This window comes from Schistocerca piceifrons, chromosome 4, assembly GCF_021461385.2.
Source record: "Schistocerca piceifrons isolate TAMUIC-IGC-003096 chromosome 4, iqSchPice1.1, whole genome shotgun sequence".
Lineage (NCBI taxonomy): Eukaryota > Metazoa > Arthropoda > Insecta > Orthoptera > Acrididae > Schistocerca > Schistocerca piceifrons.
In genome coordinates, this window is record NC_060141.1 from 2,828,518 (window position 1) to 2,855,942 (window position 27,425).

The 27,425-nt window shown below is 43.2% G+C and overlaps 2 protein-coding genes and 2 non-coding genes across 4 annotated transcripts in view; 1 reads left to right on the forward strand and 3 right to left on the reverse strand.

Moving 5' to 3' along the window:
- LOC124795105 (cytochrome P450 9e2-like) overlaps positions 1-27,425 on the reverse strand; it is a 431,878-nt gene that overhangs the window by 209,240 nt on the left and 195,213 nt on the right. The gene's annotated exons all lie outside the window — the stretch shown is intronic.
- LOC124795106 (cytochrome P450 9e2-like) overlaps positions 249-27,425 on the forward strand; it is a 46,499-nt gene continuing 19,322 nt past the window's right edge. The window contains exons 1-3 of the mRNA XM_047258955.1: positions 249-713; positions 11,578-11,715; positions 17,350-17,542. Coding sequence (XP_047114911.1) covers positions 329-713; positions 11,578-11,715; positions 17,350-17,429 — 603 coding nt within the window. The 5' untranslated portion in view covers positions 249-328 and the 3' untranslated portion in view covers positions 17,430-17,542. The remainder of the gene's footprint in view (positions 714-11,577; positions 11,716-17,349; positions 17,543-27,425) is intronic.
- Positions 5,445-5,519, reverse strand: Trnas-cga. The gene has a single exon. It is a non-coding gene; the product is annotated as a tRNA-Ser (tRNA).
- Trnas-aga lies at positions 25,146-25,220 on the reverse strand. The gene has a single exon. It is a non-coding gene; the product is annotated as a tRNA-Ser (tRNA).

Sequence of the window (27,425 nt, forward strand, 5' to 3'; positions counted from 1 at the left end):
TCAAAGACTGAAATGAAAGACATTTGACAGTATTGGATCACTGTCCATATAAGCGACTATGTCGCAGCTGGTGAAACAGCAACTTGCCATGCTTACATACAACGCTTACAGCTACACACTGTGACTAATGTAAATTGACTTTGTAAGCTGGAAAAGTAAAAAATTCTGTCAGTACAGTAAATTATATTTCCAATTTAGAGCTAATAAATGGTTGAGTACAGAATATTCACCCTCCCAGGATTACTCGGTACCTCAACAACGCCAGTTACGTTAGGCGACACACAACGCAAGCCCGTTATTAAGAAGAGCATTTCGCGTTTCCCTGCAGATGGCTGTCGACTGCTGGTCGATGTGTGTGTCAGTGGTGCTGGCCGCCGCTACGCTCTTCGTCTTATGGTGGCGCCGCTACGTCGGCAGCTTCTCTCGCCGCGGAATTCCGTACGCCACGCCTCTGCCTGTGGTGGGCAACATGCTGGCGGTGCTGCTCAACAGGAAGTCCGTGCCCGACGTCCTCATCGGGCTGTACCACAAGATGGCGCCGCACCCCTACGCAGGCGCCTTCTCGTTCATGATCCCTCTCGTGATGGTCAGGGATCCCGACCTGATACGCACCATCACCGTCAAGGACTTTGACCACTTTACCGACCACATGGACTTCATCAACGCAGACAGAAGCAATCTCCTGTCACAGCGGATGCTTCTTGCATTGAAAGGTAAGCACATTTACGATCGTACGTCCTCTATGCAGCCTGCAGTGGCGCTACACCCTCAAAACTCCTCTGTCTCCTATTTCTGGCGTTAGAAGCTTTTGTCACTGCTCGTCGATGATTTTCCTGTTAGGAAACAACCAAGTGTGAAGTAGTTAAAAATTGTGGGTCCCCACTACAAAATATGATGGAACAACATGACACAATGATCTCTCCCAGTGCTTCTTGCTTGGTTATTCCAATGGACAATTATTACATTACACACTGTGATTCATTTGGCCAGTCCATGTCCTTTTAAAAATTGGTTTAAATAATACACTACTGGCCATTAAAATTGCTACACCAAGAAGAAATGCAGATGATAAACGGGTATTAATTGGACAATTATATTATACTAGAACTGACATGTGATTACATTTTCACGCAATTTATGTGCATAGATCCTGAGAAATCAGTACCCAGAACAACCACCTCTGGCCGTAATTACGGCCTCGATACGCCTGGCCATTGAGTCAAACAGAGCTTGGATGGCGTGTACAGGTACAGCTGCCCATGCAACTTCAACACGATACCACAGTTCATCAAGAGTAGTGACTGGCGTATTGTGACGAGCCAGTTGCTCGGCCACCACTGACCAGACGCTTTCAATTGCTGAGAGGTCTGGAGAAGTGCTGGCCAGGGCAACATGTGGTCGTGCATTATCCTGCTGAAATGTAAGGTTTCGCAGGGATCGAATGAAGGGTACAGCCACGGGTCGTAACACATCTGAAATGTAACGTCTACTGTTCAGACTGCCGTCAATACGAACAAGAGGTGACCGAGACGTGTAACCAATGACACCCCATACCATCACGCCAGGTAATACGCCAGTATAGCGATGACGAATACACGCTTCCAATGTGCGTCCACCGCGATGTCGCCAAACACGGATGCGACCATCATGATGCTGTGAACAGAACATGGATTCATCCGAAAAAATGACATTTTGTCATTCGTGGATCCAGTTTCGTCGTTGAGTACACCATCGCAAGCGCTCCTGTGTGTGATGCAGCGTCAAGGGTAACCGCAGCCATGGTCTCCGAGCTGATAGCCCTTACTGGTGCAGACGACGTCGAACTGTTCGTGCAGATGGTTGTTGTCTGTTGACTCAGGGATCGAGACGTGGCTGCACGATCCGTTACAGTCATGTGGATAAGATGCCTGTCATCTCGACTGCTAGTGATACGAGGCCGTTGGGATCCAGCACGGCGTTCCGTATTACCCTCCTGAACGCACCGTTTCCATATTCTGCTAACAGTCATTGGATCTCGACCAACGCGAGCGGCCATGTCGCGATAAGATAAATCGAATCGCAATAGGCTACAATCCGACCTTTATCAAAGACGGAAACATGATGGTACACATTTCTCCTCCTTACACGAGGCATCACAACAACGTTTCACCAGGCAACGCCGGTGAACTGCTGTTTGTGTATGGGAAATCGGTTGGAAACTTTCCTCATGTCAGAACGTTGTAGGTGTCGCCACCGGCGACAACCTTGTGTGCATGCTCTTAAAAGCTAATCATTTGCATATCACAGCATCTTCTTCCTGTCGGCTAAATTTCGCGTCTGTAGCACGTCACCTTCGTGGTGTAGCAATTTTAATGGCCAGTAGTGTATCAGACATACGAGACTATCGGAGACCACGCAAACGGGCCTGGGTAAACATTCCATCTACGGTGTCGGAAGATGAAGACTGCGCGGTCTGTGGGGTTTTGTAATCTAAACTTCTGCTGCCTGTGAACGCCTGAAAAAACACTGACAATTTTCATAGACTTTACGTGGCTCCAACTAAAACACATGAACTCTTAGTAGGATGAAAGTTGTAGGACAACAGGATTGTTGGTATACAATTAACCACATTAGTTCCTATACTGACTTTACTACAGTATTTTTGTGAAGATTAATAAAATTACATGTTTAATTGCCGGTAAAGACTTGGAATCTACACACTAACTATCATACTTAGATTCTTGAAATTTTGCGCACACATTAATAATATAACCATCTGAAAAGCAGACATCAGTTACGTCATTTCAGTCAAAAGTTTTTATTCTAGAAGTGTTTCAGTTTGATAATCAAAATTAAGACTATTTTTTATAACTAATCAGTATGTATTTTTCTTCCTGTTGGCAGTACATTAGTGTATGTAGTCTAGTATTCCCCCAAATAGTATCCTGAAACATTTTTTAAAAATTCAAACCTCTAGCTCCAACAGATTTTTTTTTTGCATAAAATAAACATTTCAGAAAATTTCATTCTCAGAAAATTTAATTCTCAGGAAATTTAATTCATAGTTATAATTAATGTTTGCTTTACTTCTGTTATTCCTGATGCCTTCCAGCTGCATATCTTCTTGGTTTCCAAATTCTTCATTTCCTCTCCTTTCCGTATTCCTCGTTTAGTTGCCTCAAGGGCCCACTAACCAGTTTTGGCCACTCTCGTGGATTCAGCTACCATCAGTAATTGCCTCAAAGTGAAGCCGGAATATGTTACCAGGAACTCTAGATCTTGAAACTAGTAGCAAAGCACTTTTTTGGAGGAATAATAACTTTCGAGAATCACAAAGTAGCAAAAACTGAAACTACTGAAATATTTACAAGCAAAACACCGCTCGAAAACCAAAAATATAAAAGACAAAGGGTATCTTCTAACAGGATTACCACCTCGAGAAACAGCTGTGTACTGTATCTTTTTCGAATGGCATTCTAATGACAGTATTTCACAAGTGATATCAGCGGAAACATGGGTGTGATTGAGCACCTTGTGATCTTTAAGTTGACTTTTAAATAATTTCCCCATGTCCGGTTGAATTCTTTTAACCACTGTTTTGCTCAAAAAACTCTAAGCATCGCTTTAAGATGAAAAACAATAAATCGATTTTTTGAAGCGAACTCGCAAGTGACCTTAATAATGTATAGAAGCAGAGATGAACGTTGAGATACTGTCTATGGCGGCCAGAGTCTTGTATTAATCGAGGAAATTTGAATTTCACTTGATATTTTCGTGAGAAGGTAGATCAATAAATATATGTTGCCCCGCTTCCTGATTTACAATGACTGTCATAGTCTTTTTTTTCCCCGCAGGACAGATTTCTCAAATTTGCTATCCTACTCGTCTTATCTCAGGATGACGGAGAAACTACAATATGTTATAAAGGAATAACGAAAGATCAGTACATAGGGAAGCAAACGATACATTTTGGTTTCATGTTCCGAACCCTTAGATGCTTGCTATCTGTGGACGACAACTGATGATTGTTTGTATGCATTTCTCTACTCTTCCGACAGAGATTCTCAATAACTGTAGAGAATCAGGCAGCATGGAAAAAAATCAAATGTGAGAGTATCAAAGTTTATTTAAATTTGCCATCCAGGTAACAGGGGGTATAAATGAAAAGTTTTCAGAGACAATTATATTGTTACCTCGAAATCCTTAAATGCACTCTTCTCGCAGTACTAATGTATGACAAGCCTACATCACACTTTCGTAAATTAATATCGAAATACAACAGCGCTTTTTGGAGGACGATTACCTCTGGAAATAAATTAGGTTTACAACATGTATTGTGCCTGCTTATGCTTTAGGAATGGCTAGTATGTGATCTAAAATTTTATACGACATATCTGCGCTGGGTAATACACATGTCGAAATCAAATATGGTTTATAGAAGGGAGCTGACGCTTAATGAATTGGGTATACCTTCGCCTGTGATGCTGCTAAGTGTCCGGATTTGTGCAGCGAAGGTAACGGACGCTCTGGTAGTGATAAGAAGAACTGTACACCTTAGTTTCGCAGTCGCTATACGGAATACCAGCATTAACTGAAAATGACATCTGTTTTGTAATGAATCCAACAGCAGCCTTTTATCAGTAACATATGACCATCTGTGTTAATTTGCATTGCTTTTGTGAAGGCGGCCAATATTAACTTGATTTCGCAATGTGTTTGTTCACCCAATTTAGGATTTTTTAATTTTATCTAGTACGTGTCTGCGTTGCTTAACTATATGCGTATTGCTAAATGCACGCATTCCATCATTCCATTCAGTGTTGCTTCTCTGATTGCCAGTAGCACTGCAGTAGTGATGTTAGTTGAAAAAATCTTCTAGTCTTTTATTGACTGAATAAGCGACGAAGAGTGTGATGTAGTGTTACTTTTTGAGAGAAGTGTTTAATGCCAACAATATTGTTCGTCGTTCACCAACGGTCAGGATGCTATTCCGTTACCAGAATCACTGACAGATCTTAAAAAGTGCGATAACCTAATAGCGCGAAACATTAGACGGAGAGGGAAGCAAAGAAACCATATGAAACTGACTGTTTTTTTGTGATTGAACTACTACTTAATTGTGTAGTTTCAGTGACAATAACAGAACGTGTGAGAAAGAACCAAGAAGTGAAACAAATGCGGGTGAGCACAAAGCGAAACTTACGTAGTACAGACTTATACTGAATGAGAAAATGTTTTTGTAAAGTAGATGCTACTCCCGCATAAACGTCGGATATTAACGAACATAGCCGCAGGAGCATGAAAATATTTGTCAGCATTCACTCAAACGTTATGCACTGTGCGTACGGAAGACATCAATTCCGTTCATCCAAGTCGCTGAAGTCTACTCTTTATTTCCAGAATGAGATTTTCACTCTGCAGCGGAGTGTGCGCTGATATGAAACTTCCTGGCAGATTAAAACTGTATGCCCGACCGAGACTCGAACTCGGGACCTTTGCCTTTCGCGGGCAAGTGCTCTACCAACTGAGCTACCGAAGCACGACTCACGTCCGGTACTCACAGCTTTACTTCTGCCAGTACCTCGTCTTCTACCTTCCAAACTTTATTGTTCGACTCTTTCTATTATACTGTAACAGCTAACAATAGCTTCTGTTATTACACTTTTGAATATGATAACTCGAGTAGCTGCGATCTGATGATGTCATTAAAGAGCCTCCTCTTTCGACTGCTGGCTCTGCACGGGCTGACGGTCCATTTACAGAGAAACACATAGCGAGTAACATGTGCAGTCTCTTCATTGCGAGGCTGCTCGTTTGTTTTCCACCGTTTCCGGCTTCCACAAGGGAAGACACTCTAGTGGAGTTACAGAAACTACTGAAGATTAGATGGGTAGCTGGGCTAACTACTGAAGACGTGAGACAGACTCGGGGACCAAAGAGTCTGGTGACACAACTCCATGAAAGGAAGCGACACTTTGACAGGAGACCTCAGGAGGCACCTAGATGTAGTTAATTTGGTAACTGAGGTAAGTGTAGTGATAAAAAGTGTAGAGAGAGAACAAAGTTTGAAGAGAGTAACTAGGTTCAAATGGATATAAGTTGCAGCAGTAATGCAAAGGTGAGAAGACTTGTACGGCGTAGACATTAGTATACACTGTGTCAACCTGGCTATCCGGACGCCCCTATGTAATGCTGAATTGGCCACTAGATACTGTGAGAGGGCAGTATAAAAGGAGGCGGGCAGTACTGCGTTGTCATAGAGGGACACTAACAGCAGACTAGACAGGGAGAGCCCAGTGATTTCCAAAGTAGACTAATCATTGAATGTCATCTAAGTACCAAATTCATGGGGGACAATTGAACCCTTCTGAAACTGTCCGAGTCGACTGCTGAAGATTTGATTGTGAAGTGAAGACGCAGAAGAACAACCACACCTAAACCAAGTCCTGGCAGACATCGCGTGCTGACGGGCGGCGACCGTCGAGCACTGGGGAGGGTGACGGTAGAAAGTCGCCTGAAGGCAGCAGAAGGTATCACTGGTGAGCTCCAAAGTGCTCCAGGAAGAGAATGCTAGGCTGCGGCGTGCGAGCAATACACACAACGCCCTGGAAGCCAGCCCTGTGAACAACAATAGTTTGGATAAACATTCCCCTCTCATGCTCTGCCTGTTTCGCTTCTAGTCAATGATGTGGACCACCAATAATAGCAGGAGAAAATTTAAGAGAATCTTCTCCAGCATAGCCCGCGTCTCGTGGTCGTGCGGTAGCGCTCTCGCTTCCCACGCCCGGGTTTCCGGGTTCAATTCCCGGCGGGGTCAGGGATTTTCTCTGCCTCGTGATGGCTGGGTGTTGTGTGCTGTCCTTAGGTTAGTTAGGTTTAAGTAGTTCTAAGTTCTAGGGGACTGATGACCATAGATGTTAAGTCCCATAGTGCTCAGAGCCATTTGAACCATTTGAATCTTCTCCAGCATAGGTCCGAGAAAAGTGCTTTTTAATCAGTGGCGTTGGCCCACAAGGGGTAGCCACAGGAGTTTTAGCCAGTAACCCCCTTCTTCGACATGCGCGGTAAGATTTCTCTTACTATCCAGTGACGATGGCCAACCGATGGTAGTCCGAGATTTTTGTCCAATAATACCACTTCTCCAGCACAAGCGCACGAAATCTGCCCTTTATGAGAGAAGGCGACACTGGGCTTTGGCAGTTCTCAATCTACAGTGGACACCACAAGATCTTGAAGAAGATCCCAGCAGAGGGGTCGAAAAGTCGATTTTTTGTAGAAGTATGACGGGCGTAACAGCCCGGAAGGTTTTAACTCTAATGTCTTCTACTGGGCACGTGTTCATAGTTCTTAAGGTATTCACTTTAGAGCCAATTTTTACTCGACCATTGTTTCTTGTTTTGATCCATACTACCTCCTCTCAAAACATGGAAAGCAAAGAGCTTGCAGTGGAAGAGATTTGTTTCATAGTATACAGCGAAGTGCTCACAGCTCTTAAGGTATGGGTTCAAAGCCCATGTTTACCAGACATTTTGTTTCTAATGATCGCTCCTGTCACGTCCCTGAATACTGATCATTTCTCCTGGGACACCCTGTACCAATAACAAAGAAAGGAACTGGCTTTTGAAGTGGATAAACTATAATAAAAAATTTGAAAGTTGTGAATGAAATTACGAGTGCTGGAACTTAAATAGTGGCAACCACTTATTCACAACCGATACAAAAGAGTTACGTGTTTGCACCTGTTACTGTCCTTCAAAGTAGTCACCAGCGTTATGTAGAACCCGTTGTCAGCGATGTGGAAGGCGTAGTATACAGTTAGCAGAGCCTGTTCTGTTGATGGTGCGAATGGAGCGGTCTACTGCCTGTCGAATCTCTGGAACAGTTCTGGAGCGAATGCCACGAAGTGGTTCCTTCATCTTCGGAATCACATCAAAGTCACAAGGACTTAAGCCCGGGGAGTATGGTGGATGGTACAGTACTTCCTAGATCCATCGACCGAACAGAGCAGCCACAGCTTGCGCTGTATGCGCCCGCGCATTCTCGTGCAAAATGATGGGTGGGTTGCGCAGAAAGTGTCGCCGCTTCTTTCGCAGAGCTGGTCGCAGGTGATGCTCCAAAACCGGACAGTAGTACTGTGCATTGACGGTCTGCCGTGGAGGAACGTAATGCGTTAGGATAACACCATCACAGTAGTACAAGAGAATCACCGTAACTTTCACCATACTGGGGCTCTGACGCACTTTCGACTTTCGCAGCGACCCATAATGAAGCCATTTGTTGGACTGGCGCTTCAGTTTTAGCTCGTACGATGTGGCTCATGTCTCATCCACTGTTGGCGTAAGAAAGCCTCTCCTTCGCGCTCACAGCGCTCCGAGTTCGTTTGAGCAGCGTCGTAACGCATCCATTTCTGCATTTCCGTCAAGTCATGAGGAACCCGTCGTGATGAAATTTTTCGCGTGCCCCGGCGTTCCTTCAGGATGCGAAACACAGTCGTATGCGCTAATCTGGTTTCGTGGGCGATCTCGCGAATCGTATGGCGTCGATCACTGTCCACTAACGCGGCAACAGCACGGACTTCTTCCTCAGAGGCGCTAGGACGACCTGCCCGATGCGTGTCTGCCACAGTTTGCCGACCTGCCGCTGTTCTGTACGGCAATGCCGATTCCCCGCACGCCTCTTGAAGACCTCGATGACACTGTCGTGCTGTACGACCTCCGGCACATTCAACCTTGATCCAACTCCGTCGTTCCTGTTTCGAAAACATAGTGATAGCGTTACGTTAGACCGCTCGCTCACAGCTGACTGTGTTTCCTTCGATCGTGCGCACGCCGGTGACGTGGGACTGGCGAGTCCATCTGCTCAGAGGTGAGGCAGCTACGTCAACAACTTGTGCTGTCAGCGACAATAGTAGATTCCATTGCATTGTGTCTCCACAGCGGCATTGCCACTATTTAGGTTCCAACCTACGTATAAAATGGGTAATGGCATTTTATGGATTTCCAATTTGTCTCACATTCATAGATTCCTAAGAAGATTTTTACTGATTTGTGACAAAATCTGCACTAATAGCCCTTGATATAAAAATTTATTGAACCTGGTGTGTTGGCAGAAGAGCCAACACCGTTTTGCTAGAGGAGGCCGAAATGCACGCGTTTAAGCTCACGCAGACTGGCGTGAGGTCTGGAACAGATTAAAGGAGTTGAGTCTAATAAATAAAGTACGGAGTTGATGTAATACTTAACTTTAATCCATAATTGGAGAACATCGCTCTTGACTGTACATGTTTTAATATCTCAATATAACTTGTAATGGTGCCTTGCTAGGTCGTAGCAAATGACGTAGCTGAAGGCTATGCTAACTATCGTCTCGGCAAATGAGAGCGTATTTGTCAGTGTAGCTTCGCTAGCAAAGTCGGCTGTACAACTGGGGCGAGTGCTAGGAAGTGTCTCTAGACCTGCCGTGTGGCGGCGCTCGGTCTGCAATCACTGACAGTAGCGACACGCGGGTCCGACGTATAGTAACGGACCGCGGCCGATTTAAAGGCTACCACCTAGCAAGTGTGGTGTCTGGCAGTGACACCACAGAACCTACGTCATTATTATGCAGAATATATGCATCAGTGCTACGGCGTTCATTAGAATACGTCATGTAGTAGAACTGAAAGAAGGCTAAACATAAAGATTCCATATAACTTGTTCTCCGCAGTCCTAGAATAGTTTTACAGCTATTTCAACTGGGATACAATTTTACTAGAACAAATCAGATCTTGCTGTTAGACCGGAGGGCAGATAAACTTCTACAACGAACGAAAAAATGTAACAGAGGACCATTCCACCATCAACAATGGAGCCTGAATCTTTGACAATGCCATTCACTCATGCTGATGAAACATAAAAAACTAAGACAAAAGGCAACGAGCAATACGTAATACAGTAGCTTTTCAAGTGTGTATAAAAGTAAAATCATCAACGCAGCGAAAAGAAAGTGGTACAAATCATGAATGAAATCATAGAACCACTTCATGGTTTTTTGTAAACAGGGTAGTGGAAGACGACGGCCGGGTGGACATCGAAACAGATAAACAGGAGATTAAATATGGCCTGGGATGCTTCTGGTAGACTAAATAAAGTTTTCTAAATCAAGTTTCCAATTTGTCTGATACGTGAAGTTTAGATTTAGTATATAATACCAGTTTTGAATGGTGGAGTGGGGTCTGAGTTCTTAATGTCAGAACTACTCAAAAACTCCAGGCTGTTCATTGGCCACAATGGAAATTACTAGGCGACATAGGAAAAAATAACGACCGAGCAGAAACAAGAGTGGCAGACGATAAAATGACCGTAGTGACAATTAAATGGAAGACAGAACATGTTGAAACGAAAATATATTGGACGTAATTTTTACCTAGCGAGCATTACTGCTATTATCTCTATTTATTATGTGGTTGTGAGGATTTCTGTGTGTTTGGGTTTAGCGTCTCGTTCGCCAGTAAAACCTTAAAATTCAAGTAGAGTACTTGCGGTCTTCCTGCCCATGGAGCACGCTGGCTGTCAGAACGTGCAAAACACAAGTCGTCCTCTACCATCGTGGTTTTTTCACATGTGCCGCTCCATATCTGTTTTTCTGCGTGACAATAGTAGTAAATCTGGCAAATATTTCGGAAGTCACAGTTCAAGTTCTCGGCAGTAGTGCGTGGCCAGGCAGTGCTGATTCCCCGCTGCTACAACTAATCATTGGTCCTGTATTTATTCACTCGAGTTCCGGCCATTCCCTTGGTGGCCAACAGGATAAACCAAGTGCTCGAGCATCTGGCACTCATATTCGATTTTACGTACTGGAATCAATAAGAATAAACAACTCCATGCACAATTTGTTTTCTTATGAAAAAGAGTACCGATCGTACACTTATGGTTCAAATTGCTCTGAACACTATGGGGACGGCCGCGGTGGTCTAGCGGTTCTAGGCGCTCAGTCCGGAGCCGCGCGACTGCTACGGCATGGTTGTGTGTGATGTCCTTAGGTTAGTTAAGTTTAAGTAGTTCTAAGTTCTAGGGGACTGATGACCATAGATGTTCAGTCCCATAGTGCTCAGAGCCATCTGAACCATTTTTTGAACACTATGGGACTTAACATCTGAGGTCATCAGTCCCCTAAACTAAGAACTACTTAAAACCAACCAACCTAAGGACATCACACACATCCATGCCCGAGGCAGGATTCGAACCTGCGACTGTAGCAGCAGCGCGGTTCCGGACTGAAGCGCCTAGAACCTCTCGGCCACAACGATCATACACTTACTTTGCATTTTTCTAACGTAGTTATTCGGAAGTAGTAATAAGTAAGGCCATATCGCTCAACGACATACAAAACGTATTCTAACACAAAGAAATACTTTGTATGTTACACCAAATTATGAAATAAAGAGAAAATAAAGGTTATAGGAGGATCTAAAACAGTCACTTTTTCCTATTACCATCACCCCATAATTTTAGTAAGTGCATGAGCCCGTTGAGTAAAATATGCTATCTGAATGTTATATCATTCAATAAATGAACATTTGTCAGACTGCACACCCTGTTTACTGCCTTCTACTTTCAGGAAAGGAATGGCATGATATGCGAACTACGCTCAGCCCTGCTTTTACTACGATGAAAATGAAGAATATGTTCATGCTGATAACAGAGATTGGACAGCAGATCATTGCTTATTTAGATGGTCAAACTGCCGATTACGGAGGTGAGTACCTTATTTGCGATCGCTGAATGCCAGACACGACATGCGGCCACTATTCTTTGGTCTGACATGTCATACAACGCGAATCTCCTTTACTATTTATAAGGGGTCTGTCTACAGCCGTTTCTTATAAGAACCCAGTGAATAAAAGCTGGAATTAGTTGCTTACAATATAGACGGTAGTGGTGAGATTCAAAACACATCAGTGACATTTAGAGGTGCTACAGAATCTCGTGAGCCAACGCTGTGCGTGCCTTGAGGCTGATGATGCCAACTGCAAGGTAATGTACGTTGCTGTGCGGTCGTAAACGTAAATAGTGCTTGGACTTAAAATTGTGTTCTTGTACAGGAATGAACTGAAATGATAAGACATTGTATTTGAGCTGCAAAAAGAACAGTGAAAATGTTGACCCCATGGTGTTCACATTATTGTTGAAGTTTCTGCCGAGAAGGAGAATTTGCTCACACTGGACATGAAGGACTTCTTCACACGCGTCACTAATGACGTCATTGCAACCACAGCGTTCGGTGTCAAAGTGGACTCGCTGTCGCAACCACAGAACTCGTTCTACCGGATGGGCCGCGAGCTCACAAACATCAAACTGACGGCCGTCGGCTACCTGCTGTCTCCGAAACTCATGCAGGTGAGAACACCAAACTGTTTTGTACGTCATGTGGACTTACGAGGTGTGGCTGCAAAATAACCGGACTGATGCCGTCGCAAAGTAAGTACGCTTGCGACAAATATTAATGAGCAATAGGTCTGAAGCGTAAGTTTTCTCCCAAGGAATCACTTGAGTGCGATGTCGCATGTTCAGTCTTTTTGTAAGGCTCATTTGAAATTGTTGTGTTAACAATTATCACAGAAAAAATGTTAGCTGCTAATGACTCACCACGTGCATCAGGAGGGCGACAGAAAATGTGTGTCCGGGAGGTGCAGCGATCAACCTTCTATGGGCTGCATGTGTTACCCTTCACAAAACGGACGTCGTCAACATTCAGAAACAAACCAGTGCCTTGCACCATCAATACAGAGTGAAAAATAACGAGCCACAAGATCGGAGACGGACTCCTTCCGAGTTACAAATCGTACAGGATGTTCACAGCTAGGTATCCACTCTTAAAGAATTCTTAGAGAATCGTATTGGTGTAACGGGGTGACGAGAACTAATGGAATGTGACGACATTCAACCTAATGCGAAACAGTCTGTCGTGGAGCTTACCATGAAACTGCCTATCCTTTGAAGCGTAACGGCAGATGGTGCGATAATATGTTTTGTAGGCACGGAATGTCAAACACACAGAGGCTGAATTTACCCAGCGTTTCCAGGTGGTACAAACTGCAATGTCACGCCCTTTTCAGGAGGGATTGTTTGCTCTAAAGGAGTATGATTTATATACACAGCCCATAAATCAAGCGAAAGCAAGCTATTTTGACCAACTACTGTCCAAAAGCAGTGCTCATGCCATAGTTGTAGTTCTCTTACGTCAACGTTTCCCACTTCTGCTTGCTGTGACGTAAATATTCTCTACTGTCCTCACAAGATCACGCACAAGAGGCAAAAATCATAGGAGGCAGAGCACCTTTAACTTCACGCAGCACAATAAATAACTTTTCAGCTAATTTATCATCCATATTAACAGTTGGCATAATTTTCTACTAACGCCTTAAGGTATTGATGTTAGTTGATCTTGATACAACTCTCTTTGTACGTCTAACTTCTAGGGTTCCTTTCATATGCATTCTCTCTGTAAATCCCGATTGGTCGGAGTTGACAACAAATTCCTTACTGAACGACAAGATAAGCTTGTTTACATCGTCTACAAATTTTGGGACCGACTCCGCAGTTTGCTGTGCATCGTCATGTTGACGCTTTGTTTGAAATTTCATCTCAAGTCTTCCAATTCTGTGGCACTGTTTAAAGTTATGCAACCATCCACTGCTTCCCTTGAAACCACTGTAATCTATGTCACGCGCATTTTGATGTGCATAACGTAGTAGGTCACTATCATCCACATACCGTAAATTGTATCGAGAATCATTGAAACGTGCAAAACATCAGTTTTTGTAACAAGTGGACCTTGTCTCACCTTGAATGTCTGTACTCTTCTTATGCACTACACGGTTATATTAATGCGGACTGTTCATAACAGTTTTTTACTATGCTGCGGATGATCTTTAATATACGTAATTATATTTAGTATCCTCTCCTTGGACAACGGTTGTCCATTACCACGTTTCACTGGAGACGGGATTTGTGACTCCCTTCCCGACATGGTTGATGAACTACATGGCTCGACTTTCGCTTGTTAAGCAACTGTCGTCATCATTGTGCACCTCGTGTATATTGTCTGCACTGTGGATCGTATACGGCACCACACATTCTACTGACTCAACTTGCAGAAACGCAAATATTTCATCTGCCATTTATTGCTCACTCCGAAATTCCTTGGGCTCCTTTGCGACGAAATGTCAACTTCGGCAGCTGTTGTTGCACATATAATGCAATGATTCCTTTGCTTTATCGTTGCCATTCCTCTGCTTTGCGTCATCACTAGCACTGTAGCACTGTTGTGAGTTATTCGTCGGCTAAGCAATTCAACCAAGCTCCGTAGCCTCAAGCTGTGCTCACCAATGGATACCTCCAGTCCCATCCCACGTTACCATTAGCAGTCAATATTGAGGCTGAATTATAGACAGTATGTGGTGCGTAGAACGCCGGAAACGTCATTGTCCTTTTGTGACCTCGTATTAGAGGGGTTCTTTGTGAGTCGATTGCGGCAACTTTGGTGTCTGTAGACATATCAGTGTGGCAGTGGCATTCGTTTGTGTAAGAGCTGTTCTTTTGTTCTGCCGGAAAAATGATAATAACGGAGCAACGAATTGTCGTGTGGTTTCACATGAATTATATTTTATTAAAAGTAGTGTATGGGGAAGAATTTATCATGGACGCTAGTTTTTGAGTGGAACAAACGTTTCCGCGAGGGCTGAGAAGACGTTGAAGATGACTCACGCCCGGGATGCACTTTAACATCGAAAACGGATGAAAATATCGAAAAAGTAGGTAACCTGATTCCATCTGTCCTTGAGTTCAGTATTCGATCGATTTCTGAAACTGTAGGATTTGATAAAGAGATTGCGTAAGGCAAATTTTACATAACCAATTTAACATGAGAAAAGTGTGTGCTGAAAACTTTCACTATCGAACAAAAAGTATCGATTGAAAATGTTTGTACTGACACTTTGAATACGACTGAAGATATCCCATCAACATTCTGCCACGATATGTCCGGCCATCCTCAGGTGAGTATCTCGTCTGCTCACCTGAGGATGGCCGGACCTCTCTGGGCCGAAATATTGTGGCAGAATGTTGATGGGATCCGGCTACAAACCTGAAAATTACTGGAAGAAGAAATACGCCGGGGAAATTTCAGACGTCTCATGATACTAATTTCTTGGAAAGAGTGATAACATGTGACGAATCTTGGTTTTTCACTTATGATCCAGAAACTAAAAGCTAGTCCATGCATTGGCAGAGGGCAAAAAAAAAAAAAAAAAGAAAAAGAAAGAAAAAGAAAAAAGAAATCGAATAGGCAAATTAAGAGTCAAAGCGATGATTATTGTTTTTTTCGATATTTATGGAGTTGTGCATCTTCACTGGTTTATTAAAGGTGAAACTATTAATCTATATTACCAGCTTGAGGTTCTTGCTCAATTCCATAAGAAAACAAGAGAAAACCGGCTTGAATTGTTGAAGAAACATTCATGGGTTCCGCACCGAGACAACGCACTAATACTGCATCGTCTGCTGAGAGGTTCCTAGCCAAGTACAGCATCCTGGTGTTAGACCATCCACCTTATTCGCCTGACCTAGTACCACATGACTTTTATCTACTTCCCAAGGTCAAATCTGCATACAAGGGAACAAGATTTCTGTCCGTTGAAGCAGTGAAAGGAAAAGCGGCACGCGTCGCCAAAAAGCCCATAGAGGAAGAATTTCAGCACTCTTTCCACGAATGGGGAATTCGCATGGATCGTTGTAGGGGCAGAGGAAGAAAATATATTTAAGGTGACAAATACTAAATATCTTTTTGAAATAAAATTTGTTACAACAATAATCCCGTTATTTTAGAGCCACACTTCGTACACTGTGAGATCAAAAGTATCCGGACACACCCAAAAACACACGTTTTTCATGTTAGGTGCGTTGTACTGCCACCTACTGCCAGGTACTCCATATCAGCGACCTCAGTAGTCATTAGACACCGTGAGAGAGCAGAATGGGGCGCCCCGCGGAAATCACGGACTTCGAACGTCCTCAGGTGATTGGGTGTCACTTGTGTCATACGTGTATATGCGAGATTTCCACACTGCTTAACATCCCTAGGTTCACTTTTTCCGATATGATAGTGAAGTGGAAACGTGAAGGAACACGGTACAAAAGCGTACAGGCCGATCTCGTCTGTTGACTGACAGAGACCGCCGACATTTGAAGAGGGTCGTAATGCGTAATAGGCAGACATCTATCCAGACCAACACACAGGAATTCCAAACTGCATCAAGATCCACTGCAAGTACTATGACAGTTAGGCGTGAGGTGAGAAAACTTGGATTTCATGGTTGAGCGCTGCTCATAACTCACACATCACGCCGGTGAATGCCAAACGACACCTCGCTTGGTGTAAGGAGCGTAATTATTGGTCGATTGAACAGTGGAAAAACGTTGTGTGGAGTGACGAATCACGGTACACAATGTGGCGATCCGATTGCACGGGGTGGGTACGGCGACTGCCCGGTGAACGTCACCTGCCAGCGCGTGTAGTGACAACAGTAAAATTCGAAGGCGGTGGTGTTGGTGTGGTCGTGTTTTTCATAGAAGGGGCTTGTACCCCTTCTTGTTTTGCGTGGCACTATCACAGCACAAGCCTGCATTGACCTTTTAAGCACCTTCTTACTTCCCACTGTTGAAGAGCGATTCGGGGATGACAACTGCATCTTTCAACACAATCGAGAACCTCTTGATAATGTACGGACTGTGGCGGAGTGGTTATACGACAGTAACATCCGTGTAACGGACTGGCCTGCACAGAGTCCTGATCTGAATCCTGTAGAACACCTCTGGGATGTTTCTAGAAGTTTGGAAGGTAGGAGACGAGGTACTGGCGGAATTAAAGCTGTGAGGACGGGGCGTGAGTCGTGCTTGGGCAGCTCAGTTGGTAGAGCACTTGCCCGAGAAAGGCAAAGGTCCAGATTTCGAGTCTCGGTCCGGCACACAGATTTAATCTGCCAGGAAGTTTCAAGTTTCATACCTTTGGGATGTTTTGGAACGCCGACTTCGTACCAGGCCTCCCCAACCGACGTCGATACCTCTCTTCAGTGCAGCACTCCGTGAAGAATGGACTGCCATTCCCGAGAAACCTTCCAGCACCTGATTGAACGTATGCCTACAAGAGTGGAAGCTGTCATCAAGGCTAAGGGTGGGGCAACACCATACTGAATTCCAGCATTACCGATTGAGGGCGCCACCAACTTGTAAGTCATTTCCAGCCAGGTGTCCGGATACTTTTGATCACATAGTGTATGTCAGCAATTTCCTTTGCCCTCTGACTGAAACTCGTGTACGTTATTTTTGGTAGCTTCTAGGAATACCGCTTCTCGACCGGAGTGCAACAGAGTTCTTCAGATCCATGGTTATCGAAACCATCGAGACTCGTGAAAAGCAAGGCATCGTTCGTCCCGACGTCATCCATTTGCTCATGCAGGCGCGTCGTGGCGAACTGAACTCAGAAGACGCGGACAAGGAGGGAAGCACTGAACCCAGAGGAAAACGTAAGGGCAGATCATCATTGTTCTTAGATAATATTTGCTAGATGTGTTTGATGCTGCTGACAGAAAAAATTGCTCTGCTTCAGCCTAAATTTTAAATGCTCTATGTATTTTCTGTTCCATTTCTAGATACAACCATCACACAAAAAATATGATTGCAGTTTTTTGTTGTAGTCATCCGCGGTAATTTACAGTGCATCTAAACATACCGTTGCCTGATTATTGCTATAGTCTGGCAAAAACTCATAGTAACCTGTTCGTGTTGCCAGTAATTAAGATTAACTAAAGCTTTATATGAAAAACCGAAAATTGGCCGGGTATTCATTTTGCCAATTTTTTATTCGAAATGTAAGCAAAAAATTATCTATGTCTGTAGTGTACACTTTCTCTAAGCTGCCCGCAGCTGCTTCACGAGTCTACAACGCAATTTTGTAAACATCTACAGCAACGCCTCTCTATAGCCCTAAAGCCGTTTGTGCTTCGCCTTTGAATGCTGTCAAAAGCATTCTCAGGTGTCGTGAATTTCCTTAAGTTGACTCGACTATAGGAGTGTCTTAGTGGTAAATAAAAAATGTATTAAAACTTCGTGCATGCTGCGGAATGTTTTTACGCGTTTAAACTTGTCTACGTCTTGAATTATGCGTCGTACAATGATATATTTGTGTAGATACGTTCAGCGGCACGTGTGGAAACTGTCTGCAAAATTTATTAGGAATAGAGATAGTGGCACAAATGTAGTAAATTTAAATATCATGCATGATGCGGCAGTTTTTCAAGCATCTTTTATGACGTCGTATCTCCCAAAATATGATACGGAGGTAGTTCTCACCCCTACAGCCATTATTGCCTAACAATAATCGATATGTGTACCAAGTTTTGTTGAAATCGGGCCAGTGGTTTAAGAAGAAATGTGGACCGTACATCCATTTTTATGCTTCCGTGCCTCAGTCTGTAAAAACGCAACCTTTACAGGATTGCTTTGTCTGTCTATCACTCTTGTCTATCCGTTCGACTGTTCAGAACCTTTTTCTCAGGAACGAGTTGACGTATCAAGCTCAAATTTACGTCACATATTAAAGTCTATGATCCCTTGACAGCGTAAAATTTTAAGCTCGTAAGTCAGTTCATTTAGAAGATACGGTCATGGTGTCACATATTTTGATACTCGAAAACCCATCCTTCAAAACCGATAGGGTACTTCTTATTGACCTAGGATCAAGAAATTCGGCAAGAACCAAGGTTTCACAGTGGAAGTAGGGAAATAATTCGATATTTGTTAAATTGTAACTATACGACAAGAAAGAACATGTTTTTGTCGTTTTTATCAATTGTCTGACTGTCTGTCCTTATATTAAGCCCCGTTTTCTCTGAAAAAATTAGCCGTATCAAGCTCAAATTTATGTCACATTGTAAGGGCAATGGACCCGTGGCGGCGTAAAAGTTTTAAACTCCTAAGGCAGTGCAATCGGAAATATGGCCATTTATGTAGCATATTTTGATGCTCGAAAACTCACTAGTCAAAACCTATAGAGAAATTCCCCTTGACTTAAAATCATGAAATACTTCTTTTAGCAGTTTTATCCAGTTCAGATTTAAAATTAAAACATTCTCGAAAGTTTTTTATTCCGTGGCACAGATATCTTGCAGTATCAACGTCGGTAGCTGGCAAGAATCGTCAATATCCTCGATCCCATACTGGATAAACTGTCCATCCGTACGATTAATGAAGTCTGTACGAAACCCTCAAACTCTCACTGCGCATGCCCTACTCGCACCTCGCTAATTTTTTAATAATACCGGGCGATTATAATTACACTTTCCCTATTTAACAAATTATAACACGAAAACTAATGGACCAAACTTTGTAGCGTTAATGTCAAGGGCATGGGGAAAAGAAATAATGCAGAATCAGTTCAACTGAAACACTTGTAATGTGCTGCTACGGTACATCAAAGATTCCACTACTGCTACAAGTCGGGCTCAATATGGCGCCCATCAGTCTCCAGACTAGTCTGAAAGCGCAGGACTGCATCCTGCACAGCAGAACGAAGCACGTCCGCAGGTATGCTGGCTGCCTCTTCTGATACGCTGCGCTACGGATCAGAACACGTGCGAATGTTCCCCTGGTGAACCCTGTCCTTTTGGTAGCCCCACACCCAGAAAACACTAGAAGTGAGATCAGGTGATCGATTGATAATTCGATCGTTTCCGTACATGTTTCGGAGAAGCAGATGAACTTTAGGAGCGAGGCGCGGTGGAGCCTCATATGGCATGACAACTGCTGAGCTCAATGCGTCTCACCTCCTACAGATAGCTATGACATGCTGGCGAAGCATTTCGCAGTCACACTGCACGTCTTTGGTCCTTGAGCACCATCCTGTTCCAAAAAGAATGGACCAATGATCAATGCAGCCGTGAAGCCACACCATATGGTGACACGTTCACCAGACTGAAACACTTCATGCACAATGAATGGAGGTGAAGAGCCCCGCATTCGGCAGTTCTGTGTGTTCACCTCACCCTTCAGAGAAAAATCAGCTTCGTCTGTCCGGAGCATGGTCCCGCTCGTCAAGTTCAATCCTTGCGAGAAAGAGGAGAGCGAAGTCAAAATGTTGTTGTGCTTCCTGTGGTGCAAGCTGTTGAGAATCGTTCGAAGCACCTTCCGCACAGTGGACCACGGGATGTTCAACTGTCGGGACACGGCACGCCCAACTGCCTGGCGATCGAGAATTGCCCGCAGCACTGTCTGCTGTAGCAACAGCGATTTCATCAGGAGCCACCTGCGGTGCAACCGGTCGTCGGCCTCCTTCCTGAAGCGACGCCCAGTTCTCAAAGTGAATCGAACTTCTTCACCACGCTCTTCACAGCAGTTGCAGAAAGAGGACCCTTCCGTAATACTTTCAACCGGCGATATTCTCGAAGTGCAGATGCAGCACTAGTGTTGTTTTGATAGTAGAGCTTCACCAACAATGCGCTGCTCCTTTTGTCGGAGCCGTTGTTGACACGTCGACAAGTGCACTGCTACTGGTCAGGTGTGTGAGACTATGAATCACCTGGTAGACATAGTTGGAATTGGACGTTGGCGCTGTGGCGCATGGAAATCATGCACCCCATATTCTGGACATACTAATATTTGCTGTAAAAGTAACTTATTAGTGGATGTTCATTAATCTCAGACATTCTTCCTGTGTTATTGACTCGAGTGGTCTGTTATTCGCGAGTGTGCTTACGTCGTTCGTCCAAGCCTCACGCCTCAGAGTGTCTTTACACTTTGCGGCGTGCAGTTGCAGCTGTAGCGGTTGCAAAGCTAAGTACTGACGAAGTTATTTGTGCACTGTTAGACAGTTACTACATTTAATTTCAGCGGTTTTCCCTGCTGTTTGGGGTGAAATACCGATTTAAAAAAACATTTGGGAACGTTCGATCGCTGTGTTTTTTAGAGTTCTCTCTGCGCTGAACTCGTTTAGTGAATTTCGTGCTTTAGTTTTCAGCTGAAGTTTCTTATTATTTCTAGTGAAATATGTCACTAAAATTTTCATTCACTGTTTCAGCTTCGTTGAGTGTTCCAATGGCGGCTTCAAATTTTGGTTTTACCTAAGAATTTTGTGAAGTTTCGTTGGTATTGGTATTAGTTGTGGTTTAGTAGTGTAAATAAAAGTAGTTGCTTTCTTAGTAGAGAGACAATTTGGACACCGCTTTTGTTAGTTCTATAAATAGTTCTACTTGTGTAACTGAACTTATGTAACGTAGACGTATAGTTTTTTTCAACTGTAAAATTTTACAATGAGTGAGAAGTGTGGGCTCTGTCGTAGGTTTGTGAGTAGTGGGTTACGGTGTGGGATTTGATCAAAGTGTTTTCATTTGGGGGAGCGCAGTGGGGAACCATTGCGCATTTTAGCGAGATGCTCTCCTGGGAATGCAGACTCTGTAGTAGAAAAAGTTGACAGAGGAGCAGGAGAGTAAGATCTGTGCCATAGATTTGACCATCTGTCAGAGTTGAGTGGAGAGGAGCCTCTTGTAGCTGTAGGGGTAGGCAACATGCAGTAGTCCTCGGCAGTTAGGAGGCCTAGATCGGTTGTAAAGTCTAGCAGGTTCAGCTGCTGGCTAGTTCGCACAGTAGAGGTGTGGGCCAGCTGTTGTAGGAAGTGTTGGGGAGTGAGTACCAGGCACCAGCGCTGTGAAGCCTGGTGCAGGATTGGCTCAGGTGACTGACAGCATAGGGGAGTTATGCAAGAATATTACGAAGGAGGATCAGATAGCGATAGTGGGTGGAGCAAGGAATAGTCTTGATAGGGACGGCAATACGATTTAGGTGGTGACCTGGTAAAGACAGTTTCTCAAACTGGTGGCACTAACGTGCATTTCGTGCAACTGTTTCGGGGTAATCGTTGGCCTCGCATTAACATGGGATTGGAGAAGACATTGATAGCAGAGGACATGGGTCATATCTCAGTGATGCCAGTTGGGTCCATCAGTAGATAGGGTTTCACTGGGCATGGCCTGCACCTCGGTAGATACGGGAAGGCGAGGCTGGCAAAGCTTATATGTGACAGTGTAGTAGGTGGTGGTGGGATCACTCATGGAAAAATTCCTGTAGGAGTTGGTGTTAGAGCTGCACCTTTTGTTGATTGAAGTCAACTGATACGTGAACCTGCTTAAAGCCCTCTAACTAAGAGCTCACCTTCAGAGGACGTAATATTTCCAAGTAGAGAAGGAATTAGCATATTTCATCAAAATATAACAAGTATTATAGATAAAGTCAGTGAACTGCCTATAGATGTTGACTCTGAGATTATTGGTATGTCGGAGCACCACTAAAATAATTTGACAATTCAGAGGCTTCCTTTACCAGCATACAGATTAGCTGGCTGTTTTTCAAGGAGTTCCTTCCAGGGTAGGGGAGTGGCCATGTACCTAAAAAAACAGTATTCCATTTGACCCAATCGATCTATCACAATACTGCACTGAACGAATATTTGAATGTTCTGCAGGGGCAGTTGAATTTAGTGAAACTAAACTTCTAATTTCTGCTCAAGTTAAAGAGGGTTCTTGAAACACTTTATAGAAAGTACTAGAAATTAGTTATATGTGGTGACTTCAATATTAATTGTGTATATGATGGTGCCCCCATGAATAATGGACCTCGCCATTGTTGGGGATACTTGTATGTCTCAGCGATACAGATATCCGTACCGTGAGAGGCCAGACAAACGTGTGGTTCCTGAAGAGGGGCAGCAGCCTTTTCAGTAGTTGCAGGGGCAACAGTCTGAATGGTTGACTGATCTGGCCTTGTAACACTAACCAAAACGGCCTTGCTGTGCTGGTACTGCGAACGGCTGAAAACAAGGGGAAACAACAGCCGTAATTTTTCTCGAGGGCATGCAGCTTTACTGTATACCTAAATGATGATGGTGTCCTCTGGGTAAAATATTCCGGAGGTAAAATAGTCCCCTATTCGGATCTCCGGGCGGGGACTACTCAGGAGGACGTTATCAGGAGAAAGAAAACTGGCATTCTACGGATCGGAGCGTGGAGTGTCAGATCCCTCCATTGGGCAGGTAGGTTAGAAAATTTATAAAGGTAAATGGATATGTTAAAGTTAGATATAGTGGGAATCAGTGAAGTTCGGGTGGCAGGAGGAACAAGACTTCTGGTCAGGTGAATACAGGGTTATAAATACAAAATCAAATAGGGGTAATGCAGGAGTAGGTTTAATGTTGGATAAAAAAAATAGGAATGCAGGTAAGATACTACAAACAGCATAGTGAACGCATTATTGTGGCCAAGATAGATACGAAGCCCACACCTACCAAAGTAGTACAAGTTTATGTCCCAACTAGCTCCGCAGATGACGAAGAGATTGATGAAATGTACGATGAGATAAAATAAATTATTCAGATAGTGAAGGGTGACGAAAATTTAATAGTCATGGGTGACTGGAATTCGATAGTAGGAAAAGGAAGAGAAGGAAATGTAGTAGGTGAATATGGTATTCCTAGTCAACTATATAACGTCAGTTCGTAGTAAAAATATTTCTGTTGCTGACAAATCAGATATATGTACAGTATTTAGCAAACATTTTTTGAGCATTGCTCATGAATTAAAGAAAATTTAGTTTCGCAGGAAATCTTATAACTCTCTTGGCAAAGGCCTTTTCGAGATGGATGTCTGAAATACTGCTCTGTGATACAGACAAGGGGGAGATTGAGTCAATACTTAAATCACTGAAGAATCTCATGGATATGGTGGAGTGCCTAGCAGAATATTAAAGTACTGTGCTGCACATGTTAGCCCTGTGTTTAGCTACATTTGTAATTTTTCCTTTAGGAATGGTCAGTTCCCTAAACGATTAAAGTACTCAATAGTAAAGCCACTTTATAAAAAGGGAGAAAGGGATAATGTAGATAATTTTGAGCCTATTTCTGTTCCATCAGTGTTTGCTTAAGTTATTTAAACGGTTGTGTGTGTAAGGATAACTGATCATTTTATATCACACGATTTGCTATCAAATGAAGAGTTCGGGTTTAAAAGGCTTATCTCTGTGAGATAGTGGATGGTTTAAACAAAAAGTTTCGAACGCAAGGCATATTTTTTTATTTAACTAAGGAGTTTGATTGTGTTGATCACAAAATATTGCCCCAGAAGCTGGACCATTACGGGATATATATTAAAAATGTAGAAATTCCTCCAGCTGTATTTAAGGTGTCGATTTTATTTTGGCAACTAGTTTCAACGTTGTAACAACATCACCTTCAGGCCCATACACTTGACGTCAACTGCGTGCAGCTGATACTAGAAGTCAGTGTTGAGATACGGACGTGCTCCGTGTGGAAGGTGGTTAGACTTACCAAGTAAGAAAGTAGGGAAATTAGTAAAGAGAAAGAAAGTGTTGTTGTTAGGTAGTTCCCATGGAAGTGGTGTTGACCAGCCTTGCAGGATGAACTAGGGTCAGAATACCAGGTCACAAATTTTTTTCAACTTAGTGCTGGTCTGGAGCAAGAGACAGAGGATTTAGGATCACTTTGCAAAGCTTTCACTAAGGAAGACACCGTGGTTATAGTGGGTGGGGCAGGTAACAGCATTGACAGAGATCCTGGGTACAGTATAGAGTGTGACCTGGCGAAGATTGCATCGGCGTCGAAGCATACTAGTGTTGAGTTTGTATCTGTTCTGGGCGCCATGACCGACCTCATTAGAACTCTTCCATCAAGAAAGTTAATTTGGAGTTGGAACGGTTGCTAATGTCGGGTGCAGGGTCACACATTGGTGTGGTTCCTGTTGATTCTCTCAATAGGTGGGATTATACTAGGCATGGCCTTCACTTGAGCAGGAAAGGGAAGGGCAAACTGGCTGGGAAAATAGCAGCAAAGTTAAAGGGAGGAGGCACTGTCATGAGTGATAAAATACCAGTGCTTACAGGGTTCAGAAAAGACCCTTTTTAGGGTAGGGAGGACAGAAAGAAACCAAGTTTTAGTAGAGGTTAGGGTTGAGACAAACCTTCAGTTTGAAAAAGAAACCAAAAATCATAATTCTAGCTCCAGAATGAGATTTTCACTCTGCAGCGGAGTGTGTGCTGATATGAAACTTCCTGGCAGATTAAAACTGTGTGCCCGACCGAGACTCGAACTCGGGACCTTTGCCTTTCTCGGGCAAGTGCTCTACCAACTGAGCTACCGAAGCACGACTCACGCCCGGTACTCACAGCTTTACTTCTGCCAGTACCTCGTCTCCTACCTTCCAAACTTTACAGAAGCTCTTCTGCGAACCTTGCAGAACTAGCACTCCTGAAAGAAAGGATATTGCGGAGACATGGCTTAGCCACAGCCTGGGGGATGTTTCCAGAATGAGATTTTCACTCTGCAGCGGAGTGTGCACTGATATGAAACTTCCTGGCAGATTAAAACTGTGTGCCCGACCGAGACTCGAACTCGGGACCTTTGCCTTTCGCGGGCAAGTGCTCTACCAACTGAGCTACCGAAGCACGACTCACGCCCGGTACTCACAGCTTTACTTCTGCCAGTACCTCGTCTCCTACCTTCCAAACTTTACAGAAGCTCTTCTGCCAACCTTGCAGAACTAGCACTCCTGAAAGAAAGGATATTGCAGAGACATGGCTTAGCCACAGCCTGGGGGATGTTTCCAGAATGAGATTTTCACTCTGCAGCGGAGTGTGCGCTGTGAGTACCGGGCGTGAGTCGTGCTTCGGTAGCTCAGTTGGTAGAGCACTTGCCCGCGAAAGGCAAAGGTCCTGAGTTCGAGTCTCGGTCGGGCACACAGTTTTAATCTGCCAGGAAGTTTCATAATTCTGGCTTATTACATCAGCATAAGCAGCTATTGGTTAAGAATTTTCAACAATCAGCAGAAATTTCAATTCTACCCAATTTTAACTCAGTCAATGTGATATGTCAGCTATCTTTATTGTTTCAAAATATTCGAGGACTGAGAAATAAGTTTAATGAATTAATTATCTGAATAGATGAATTAGAGTCCTCAAACCCAGCTGACATAATCTGCCTCTCTGAACATCATGTTATCACCGGTATAGAACTTTTAAGTGTTACAGGATTTAGGTTAACATCTCACTTTTCTAGAGCAGAAATGGAGAAAGGAGGAATTTTCACATTCATCAGGAATTGTCATAAATTTAAGAACATAGACATTCATAAATTTTGCCTAGAACAGCGTATCGAAGCATGTGCAACAGAAGTAGAATTCCACATAAAAACATTTATACTATTAAGAGTATATTGAGCACCTGCAGGTAACTTTAATCTGTTCATAAACCACCTTGAAGCTGTACTGGCCCATTTAACAACCAAAAACAAAGAAATGGTGGTTGCTGGTGACTTCAGTGTAGATTTCCTTAAAGACTCTCCCAATAAAAACTTATTTGAGTTAGTAACACTATGATTCCACTTAATTCCCGCTGTGAAGTTCCCCACTAGGGTAGCTGATTACTCACAAACAGCCACTGATAATATCTTTATAGAAAAGTTCAATGAACAAAATTGTATTACAAAACCAATTGACAATGGCCTCTCAGACCATGACATGCAGTTCCTTCTCTTAAATGTTAATACTGAACAGGATATAAAATCTGTTAAATCTGAGCTCAAGAGGGTAATCAATAAGCCAAAAATTGATTACTTTAGGATACTCCTCAGAGACATTCACTGGAGTGATGTTTACAGTGCTCATGGCACAAATGAAAAATATAACACTCTTGCTAATAAAGTGCTTACCTTATTTGAACACTGTTTTCCCCCAAAACTAACCAAAGTTAGAGTAAAGTCTACAAAGAAGCCATGGATTACTCAAGGAATAGAGGTATCTTGTAAAACAAATAGAAAACTGTATCTGTCAATCCAAAACAGTTCTGATGTTGAAGGTATAGCATATTACAAGAAATACTGCATCATATTAAAGACTGTAACATGGACATCAAAGCAAATATATTACAAGGAAAAGATAGTCATATCAGATACCAAAATAAAGACAATATGGGATATAGTGAAGGAGGAGACTGGTAGAACCAGAAATGAAGAAGGACGAATAGCATTAAGAGTAAATGATATATCAGTGACAGATGTGAATAGTGTTGCAGAACTTTTAACACTGTTGTTGTTAGGTTCTGTAGATGCTGCTATGGAATACCTCAGATCAGACATTTCAAGTAACTTCCATAATATGAATTTAACCCTCACTACCCCAGCAGAAGTAATGTCCATCATAATATCTTTAAAATCAAAAACATCTAGTGGGTATGATGAAATATCAACAAAGTTGATTAAAGAATGTCATTCTGAGTTAAGTAACATATTAAGCTATCTGTGTTACCAGTCGTTTATCAGTGGAATATTCCTGAATGGTTGAATATGCTGAAGTT